General features: G+C 55.1%; 2 protein-coding genes across 2 annotated transcripts; both read right to left on the bottom strand.

Moving 5' to 3' along the window:
* Positions 1-364: 364 nt before the first annotated feature.
* Positions 365-2,921, bottom strand: LOC127207025 (odorant-binding protein 2a-like). The gene is made up of 6 exons (XM_051166315.1): positions 2,835-2,921; positions 2,215-2,348; positions 1,984-2,054; positions 1,427-1,537; positions 716-817; positions 365-390 (listed from the first exon to the last, which is right to left on the bottom strand). The coding sequence occupies exons 1-6, from the start codon at positions 2,919-2,921 to the stop codon at positions 365-367; spliced, it is 531 nt and encodes a 176-aa protein (XP_051022272.1).
* A 230-nt stretch (positions 2,922-3,151) lies between these two features.
* LOC127207024 (uncharacterized) lies at positions 3,152-6,237 on the bottom strand. Its single transcript, XM_051166314.1, has 2 exons — positions 5,103-6,237; positions 3,152-3,162 (listed from the first exon to the last, which is right to left on the bottom strand). The coding sequence occupies exons 1-2, from the start codon at positions 6,235-6,237 to the stop codon at positions 3,152-3,154; spliced, it is 1,146 nt and encodes a 381-aa protein (XP_051022271.1).
* Positions 6,238-9,041: the final 2,804 nt, after the last annotated feature.

Below are 9,041 nucleotides of genomic sequence, written 5' to 3'. Positions count from 1 at the left end.
AGGTGAGGAAAGTGGTCCAGGGTAGGGCAGGTCCATGGAGGTCTCAGACCTGTGTTGGTATTAAGGCAGGATTGGCCGCTGTGCCAAAGAGATCAGAGGTGTGTGGCAGGCAGTGGTCAGAGGTCTTCTAGCCTAACGCACCTGTGCAATCATTACAGCCATGAGTGACCCTGTCTCTTGTGTCACTGGGTATGGGAGGTGGGGGATATAGCTATGCAGGAAGCAGAGTTCAGGGATACACTAGGGATCACTCTTGGGTAGACCATTTCTGCTCAAGTGGATAAGGACCAGAACACATGGACTCTCCAACTCCAGAATCCAGGATGGTAGGCTTTTCCATGGTCCTCCTGGACGGCCACTTACCCTACTCACTCTCAGGGATGCACTGATCTGTAGAAACCAAGAAGAAGCCAGTGGTGAGAGGGAGCTCTGGAGAAGCACCCACCACCCCTGTGGCTCAGACCCTCCCAAAGCCAAGACTTAAAGCTGGGCTCCGGTGCCCTTACGAGGGGGCCATGGGGTTCGTGGGGAGGCAGAGAGACAAGAGGAACACAGAGTGACACGCAAGCACACGAGGCATCCAGAGGCACACAGGAGTACACACAGAGATGTGAGAGACAATAGAAACACAGAACAGCAGCAGCACAGAGTGCTCGCACAGAGGCGTGCAGGAGAAACAAGGCATTGTGGGAGGGCACAGACAGAGCCTTCTCACTCGTTTGCTCAGGTACAAAGATGTTTTCCGCTGGGAATTTCTTGCTCCGTGCAAATTCCTGAAATTCTTTCATGGCCTCTGGGTTTTCCTTAGGATGTCTTGCTGTGGGGAGGTGGGGACAGTTGGAGGGCTGGTGCTCAGCCCTGCAAGGGAGCCAGTGACAAAAGTCAAGATCACTGACCAGCACTGGGACTGTCAGCCTGGAGCAGCCAGGACGAGATGGAAGAGAACCCAGGCAGTGGACAAACTGCTCTGGCACAAGGACGCCCAGACATCCCCGGACTGGGATGGATGTGTGGTCCTGAGGGCCCGTGGTGAACCTTAAGAGGCATTTAGGGTCCCTTCCCAGACCTAAGAGGCCTGGACCTCGGAAGCACAGGGGTGTCCCTTGACCCTGGAGGATCCCACACACACGGGAAGGCCTCTGTCAAGTTATTCTCCTCCACATGACCGGCCCTTGCCTGGGATCCCTAGAAGGACCATCTGTCATCTGCAGGTGTGGAAACTCCTTTGAATGCTCAGACCTCCGAAGGTCACGTAAGCTGGGTCCCCTCCCGGCCGACCCACTTTCCCGCTTTGGATCATACATACCGCCTGGGCAGCACCTTGAGGCTTCCCAGTCCCCTGTAGCCCAGCATGGCTGCTGCCCCTTTTAAAAGCTACTAAAAGTAGAGCCTGTGGACAGGACACAGGGCCTCTGTGGCTCCTCACCTATAAGCTTTCCCTTGCGGTGTGATTTCCCATTGTGCTTGCATTCACTGTAGATGATGTAGTGATCCTCCACGGAAGTCTTCTGGATATACATGGCCTTCTTGCTCTTCACTACAGGTGAACGGAGAAATGGGCCTTAGTATTTCATCCCTTGGAAAACCTTTGGAGGTTTTACAAAGAAATATTCTGGAACACTTGTAGTTGGTCGCCCGGGAGACCCAGGCAGTCCAGCTCTGGGCTTTCTACGATGTCCATTTTCCAGGACATGGTGAGACCCTGGTGAAAATCTCAGAGGAAGCTAAACGCTGAGCTGGGTGCCAGACCTGACCACCTGCCCGGCCTGCTTTCCTGCCCCTAGCAATGGTTCCTCATGGGTCAAGAGATAAACCGGAATGCGTGGGGGTGGGGAGTGGGGGACCAGTCAGTACCTGGGGTGGACTAACCCACGACCTCTAGTGTCTGGTACATGGACCATGAGTGGGCAAGCTAAGGAAGGCAGGGACCCCTCTATGTGGGAACTTGCCCCTGCAGGAGACCCTGGGCCCCAGGGGACTCACAGAGAGTGTATTTGCCAGGCTCCTCAGTTTTTTCCATCACAAACTTTTTGTTGTGACACTGACCGTCCTTCCTGTAAAACAGGAGCCACACTCCGTTCACCCATGGTATCAGCCCTGACCAAGTGACCCCATCAGCCCTGCCCAAGACTTAGAGTGTTGCTTGGCACTGTGCCCTGTCAAAGGCAGGAGCAGACCAGAAAGACAGCCGTGGAGACTCGTGGGGACACTCACTGGAATGTTATTGTGACCTCCAAGTCCCCTCCTTCCAGGGCTGTCACCTTCATGGGGAACATTTTCTTGGGTTTCTTCCCATCTGGGCGGTTCTTGTCACATACTATGGCCTTTGCGAACCAGGTCCCAGAGAGCTGCAGAGGACAGATCCTTGAACACACCCCAGCCTGGCTCCTGGTGTCGCCAGCCTCTTGTGCCTGATAGTCCAGAGTCTGGGCTGCAGCTCTGAAGACGGCTGACACCACAGCCCACACGTGCTCACTGTAGAGAGAGCCCAACCCTGGGGCCCTCTGTCCAAGTGGAGACAGAGACTGTCTGCTTTCTAAGTATAAACTATTAGGAGTCTGGAAGTCAGGGCTGAGTAAATCCTCTGTCCTAAAAATCCCACCCAATAAAGCCTTCCGGGACCCCACATCACTCGAACAAAGACCAGCGGCCTAACCTCACTCTCCTGCTTTAGGCCTGGTCTCCTGGAGAATCCCTAATGCTCTGATCTGACCATCCAAGGCTGGGGCAGTGGGGTTAGACTTCAGACTTCAGAACTCTTGATCGAGTCTACCAACACCAACCAGGGCTGTGTTCTCCTTTCTACCTCCACCCATCGTCCCTCCCCTCCTCACATCCTCAATGTCATCTGATGGCAGTTCCTGGGCCCTCAGGACAACCACCAGCCCCAGAAGCAAGATGATCAGGAAAAGGCTCTTCATCCTCAGTTACTGGGCTCTCACACAAGGCAGGTCACCTGGGGAGTCTGGACCAGTCTGCTCGGGCTCCTCACAGGGCGCCCTTTATATCCCCCGTGGACAGGGATGTGTGCCCACTTGGCACGGTTGTTGTTGTTGTTGGGATCTGATGAATATCAGTCAACTCAGTGTCACCTCTGAATGAAGGGAGACACACGGTGCCCTGCCACGTCTGTGCCACCCAAGTGCTGAGCTCACAAGGGGCCTGGGGGGGGGGGAGGGAGAAGAGTGAGTCGGGTGCAGGGAGGGAGAGCCAGCTTCCCTTCACACCCTGCCCTCCACCTGCCAATGGCTGCCCTGACTCTGTTCCCTGAGACCTGGCTGCTGACCTCCTGCTGCTGAGAAGGGGCCTGAGTTTCACTCACAGACCATCTGTTGGTTCCCACATGGCTTGTCCCCTGCCTGGGGAGGGAGCCCACTTCATTGTCCTGTCCCTGTGCGGATACCCAACCTGGACCTTCCAACATGGGGGGGGGACACACAAATTTAAACATCATCAGGGCTTAGGGAATATCATGAGCCCTGCGGGCTATGTTCTGTTGAGCCCAGCTGTGCTCACTGCAGACCTCTTCTTACTCTCAACTGTCTTGTTCCTTTTCCACTAACCGGCCAATGCTCATCTGCTTAAACACCAGTTAGGGCTCAATTTTTATAGTTCACCATTTTAAGTTGGTTGCATGAAGAATTCCAGCCACACATTGGGGGTCATGAGTAATTGTCCCCTGAAGGAGTCAGTGAAGGGGTTCACCTCTGTGAGCTCAGGGGATTCATCACCAATGAGGGGACTTGACTTTCTGCTGCTCTCGTTATCTGGGAGCCTGCTGAGAGGCCATTTTCAGAGACAGGCCTGGCCTGGTACAACTGAGGCCCAGGTGTGTTCGTTTGTTGTGCCCTGAGGTGGGATGGAGAACTGGGGTTCATGGCGGCCTGTCCGGAACCCACCTTGTGCTGCTACTGGACTCCACTCCCCTGGAGTCCACAGCTTCCCCTCTCCTCAGCTTTGGGCAGCCGTGTGCTCTCAGCATGGCCAGATCTCATCCTCTTTGGATAAGTGGGTGCAGGAGGCACCAGATGTGTTCAGCGTTCATCGTGTCTGCTCTCCATCTCTGTGGAGCTCAACCCAGCGGCCCATTCAGCAGAAGCTTTGCTGACCTAGACCCTGGAGACAGGCTCTAGTCCCACAATAGCATCTTTGTTCCTCTCTGGACCAAGATTAGGAAGCTCCAAGAATCTATAAGCAATATTAGCGAGCACTCTGTGACAGGTTCTGGGTTGTGCTAAGGCACTAGCGTGAACCCACCCCTACCCCCACTCTCCCCACCCCACATGGAAACTGCTGCTGAGGAGGAAGGCTGCCATCCTGGGTGTGAGAGGGTGGAGCCAGGGCTCTCTAGGACCAGAGGTTGGAGAGCAGGCTAGCATTTCCATGTCAGTGAGAGTCCTCACTGTACCTGACAGGTTTTCTTCCACTGGCATGCGTCAGTCATTTATCTTAGCACCTTCCCACATAAGCTCACACATTCCAATCCTTGAGACAGGAAAGGGACAACACAGAGGTGATTGGCAAAGCCAGGGACACCACCAGTGACCCAGTGATGTGCAAGTGAAGCCCTCTAGGTGCCCGCTAGTGCCCACCTCCCCTCTTTGTGTCCAGTGTCTCAATTCTCTCTATCTGCAGATAGCAGTCAAGTTAAAGTGGCAACAGACACTAATAGGAACGGGTAGATTGCATGAATTTCCCCCTGCCTGCGGGAACACGAGCAAATATCTCCCCAATTCAGTCGAGCACCAACGAAGAACCAAAGAATGACTTCAACCATTTCAGCTTGAAAAAACAGCGAGTTTACTGGGCCTCTTCACAGAGCATGGGTTCCCCGCAAAGCGTGCCCACCACATGGTCTCCCCAGCATGGAGGATAGCTTCTCCATCCTTCCTTCAGTTAGACCTTTGACTGTCTGTATTCTCTAGCCCCTCCTGAGGTCAGGAGGCCACAGGTTGTTGTTAGGTTAGAATTCCTGTAGGGGGATTGGAGATACAGGAGAGAATCTCAGTGGGGGGGGGGGGAAGGGGGCCCAATAATCCTCCCAACACCTCCTTCTGTGACCAATGCCAACGGCCCACAGGCTGGTCTTGAGAGTCTCTTACAGGTAGCTAAGGTTGCTCTGCTGAAGATAATAGTTGCCAAGCCAGGAGCATAGCAGTATTCGTGAAGGATAGTACTCAACTCTAGGTAGGACAGGGCATGGGGCACGGAGCACGGGGCATGGGGCACAGGGCATGGGGCATGGGGCACGGGACACAGGGTACAGGGCATGGGGCACAGAGCACGGGGCGTGAGGCACAGGGCATGGGGCATGGGGCACGGGGCACAGGGTACAGGGCATGGGGCATGGGGCACGGAGCACGGGGCATGGGGCACAGGGCATGGGGCATGGAGCATGGGGCATGGGGCACGGGACACAGGGTACAGGGCATGGGGCACAGAGCACGGGGCATGGGGCATGGGGCATGGGGCAAGGGGCACGGGGCACAGGGTACAGGGCATGGGGCACGGAGCATGGGGCATGGGGCACAGGGCATTGGGCATGGAGCATGGGGCATGGGGCACGGAGCACGGGGCATGGGGCACAGGGTACAGGGCATTGGGCATGGAGCATGGGGCATGAGGCACGGGGCACGGGGCATGGGGCACGGGGCACAGGGTACAGGTCATGGGGCATGGGGCACGGAGCACGGGGCATGGGGCACAGGGCATGGGGCATGGAGCATGGGGCATGGGGCACAGGGTACAGGGCATGGGGCACAGGGCATGGGGCGTGGGGCATGGGGCATGGGACACAGGGTACAGGGCATGGGGCACAGAGCATGGGGCATGGAGCATGGGGCACGGGGCACAGGGCATTGGGCATGGAGCATGGGGCACAGGGTACAGGGCATGGGGCACGGGGCACGGGGCACGGGGCATGGGGCACAGGGTACAAGGCATGGGGCATGGGGCACGGGGCACAGGGCATGGGGCACGGGGCATGGGGCACGGGGCACGGGGCACGGGGCACAGGGCATGGGGCACGGGGCATGGGGCATGGGGCACAGGGTACAGGGCATGGGGCATGGGGCACGGGGCACAGGGCATGGGGCACGGGGCATGGGGCACGGGGCATGGGGCACGGGGCACGGGGCACGGGGCACAGGGTACAGGGCATGGGGCACGGGGCACAGGGTACAGGGCACGGGGCACAGGGGCACGGGGCACGGGGCACGGGGCACGGGGCCAGCCCATGGTGAACAGGATCCGCAGTTTGCAGTGATGTTCTCACAGCAGTACGGACACAGGGGCTGCCCCTGGGAGATGGCAAGGCAGACAGACAAGCTTTCCATTACTGAGGTATTTCTCTGGGGTACTCCATTACTTTCTGGTGCCAGTTGCTGTGGGGCTGTCCTCTTCTGTTCACCTCCCTCTGGACCCTCATTCTCAGTGAGACCTCAGCTTCCTGGTACGGCTCGTTTCTAGGTACTCACTGGAGGGCCCGTGTCTGGGCTTAACAAAGCGTTTATATGTAATTTGTGTAGTTTTTTTGTTTTGTTTTTTCGAGACAGGGTTTCTCTGTGTATCCTTCGCCGTCCTGCACTCACTTTGTAGGCCAGACCCTGAGTGCTGGGATTACAGGCGTGAGCCACCAGGCCACAACTATGTAATGAGATCTTGATGGCTCCTGCCACAGCACCAGGCCGGAAGGTGGCAGGCCTGGGCTGAGATGCATCTACAAAGCTTGAGACAGATAAATGACAACAAAGATGACAAACCAGCCAAACAGTGGGTTTCAACTTGTTTTCGCGACTGTCTATCAAGCCATTTCAGAGACTGCGTCTCCCCCACCTTGAAAGGCCCCGGTGGCATGGACTCAATTTGAAGCCTAATGAGTCAGTGCCTGGGTTTGCTATGGCCGGAAGTGCTGATGGCCAGCACTCCGGGTCCCCTGAAACTCTCTGCCTGACACATTGACACCCAGTCTAGTGGCCGTGTCTCCCTTCTGAGTTTCTCTGACTTGCTGTCTGGAAAGCAGTTGGAAGGTTACTAAGCACATGTGGATCTGAGGGAGACCCTGTTTGAGGAGGCTCTGCAGAACGCGCTGGTGCTGGTAGAAATAAGTCAGTGAGCACCTCCTTCAGCTAAACCTTATCCTGGCCCCTTGTCCTTTGCCTCTGCTCCCTTGATCCCATACGATGGCCAGCTGTTCTAGAACCTTCTCTGCCTTGATGCTCTGACTCCTCACAGGCCCACAGCCAGGAGACGGAACAATCACGGGCAGAACCTCTGAACCCAGGAGCCAAAATCATCCTTCCTCCTGTCAAGTTGTCCCCTTGAGTGTTTAGCACGATGATGGAAACTTGGCTGACGTGGCCCCCAGCCAGCAGCGATGGAAACTGATAGGACACACGCCTGCGCTTTTCCTCCCCCTCAGATAACAGGAAATGTTCCTGTGACTCAGAGGGGCCTCAGGAGGGCCAAGTCCCAGTTGTTCACCATGCTAACTTTTCATTAAAATACCTCTTACCAAATGCAATTTAGTTTCTGACAAAGATACAAGAAAGCAAGTCTCCATCTTTCCCACCCACGGCATGGGTCAAGTGCCAACCACAGGCAGGTCAACAGATGTTGGCGAGAGATGGGGCATTCCTACCAAAGTCAGCTCTGACAGAATTGCAGGCCTCAGTTTCCTGTCCATCTCAAAGCAATCAGACAGGAACAAAGAAGGATTGTCATGACCTGGGTGGTGAGGCCGCTCTGAGATCTGCCAGCAAGGACCAGCCCTGTGAAGGAAATTAGTGGGTTGACTTCCTCACGCTGAGAACAGCGATGTAGGACACGGTTGGCTAAACAGAACAACACGCTATGCACTGAAAAGGCATTTCAAGTTTCATGAGCAATGCTAGTGCCAGCGAGGGAACAGCAACCCTTAACGTCAGGAGAGCCAACCATCCAGTGAACAGAGCAAAGTACTTGAGCAGACATGGCCAGGGAAGATGTGTGTGTGTGTATCTGTGTGTGTGCGTGTGTGGCAGCCACTTACAAGTGCACAGAAACATCCTAGCCATCAGGAAAAGGCAGACACTATACCCCTAAGACAACAACCAGACACTGTCAGATAACAGGACCTCATGTGCACTGCTGGGGGGACACAATCAGGTGTATGTACACTCTGGGAAACTGTGATTTCTTATGTTGGTATGCATACTGAGTATATGGTCCAGCAGTTTCTTTCAGGTATATGTGCAAAAATGCAAACGTAGCATCCTACTGTAACTCACAGGTAGGTTTACTCTGTAGTGATGGAGAACTAGACCGCCAGGGCAGACCATGGGGTGTCCATACAGCGAAGCACTATAGTCAGCACTGAGAAGGAGCCATCTGCTGGCAGCCAGCACAGGGCACTGGTCTCAGGTCGCAGGCAGTTGCCTTTTATCTGTAATATGCCAGAGAGACACACAGAGAAGTCAGGGAAAGACCTCTGGCTCCCAGATGCTAGGAGGTAGGGATTAGGCCACCCTGAAGGGGAGGCAGGAGGGAGACTCAGAGCAGAATGTGAGCATGGTGGGGGTGGGGTTATCCCCAGAGTGCAAGGTTAGTTTGACTTTGAAGATCCATTCGCGCAATTCACCTATGAGCGGAACCGCCCCATCTGTTGGTTGGGTAGAGATGGGCTGATCTTTTTGATGTCAGCCCTGCTTGTGGATTTTCAGCACAGCACAGGAAACCTTGTGAGGTGCAGCCATCAAAGCTCCATGGAGACTTGTCACTGTAAAGACCAGCAGAAAAGAAGGCCGACTCAAAGGCCACATTCTCAAGATCCATCTCATGCTACCGTTAAAACACTGCATGCAGGGTGTTAGCTGAAAACCAAGCAAACATACAGAGGGTAATAAAGGAAAATCTGAATAGCTACAGCAGTGAAACATATTGACAAAACTGGCCAGGGATGAGGAAGTAACAAACAGTGACATCAGTAACTAAAAATGAAGCTGTCATTCTGCCATTAGCATGGTCTTACATGCTAGCCGAATAAGAGCATATCACCATCAGTT

The sequence above is a fragment of the Acomys russatus genome, chromosome 24, assembly GCF_903995435.1.
Source record: "Acomys russatus chromosome 24, mAcoRus1.1, whole genome shotgun sequence".
Lineage (NCBI taxonomy): Eukaryota > Metazoa > Chordata > Mammalia > Rodentia > Muridae > Acomys > Acomys russatus.
The sequence above is the reverse complement of the archived record's forward strand: the minus strand, read 5'-3'. Positions and strand labels throughout refer to the sequence as shown.

Excerpts from the sequence above, each read along its gene's own strand:
- LOC127207025 (XM_051166315.1), bottom strand. The coding sequence starts at position 2,921 with ATGAAGAGCCTTTTCCTGATCATCTTGCTTCTGGGGCTGGTGGTTGTC. Across the intron at positions 818-1,426 it reads CCGCAAGGGAAAGCTTATAG|CAAGACATCCTAAGGAAAAC; the intron begins GTGAGGAGCCAC and ends ACCTCCCCACAG. Across the intron at positions 391-715 it reads CTTTGTACCTGAGCAAACGA|ATCAGTGCATCCCTGAGAGT; the intron begins GTGAGAAGGCTC and ends TGGTTTCTACAG.
- LOC127207024 (XM_051166314.1), bottom strand. The coding sequence starts at position 6,237 with ATGGGCTGGCCCCGTGCCCCGTGCCCCGTGCCCCGTGCCCCTGTGCCC.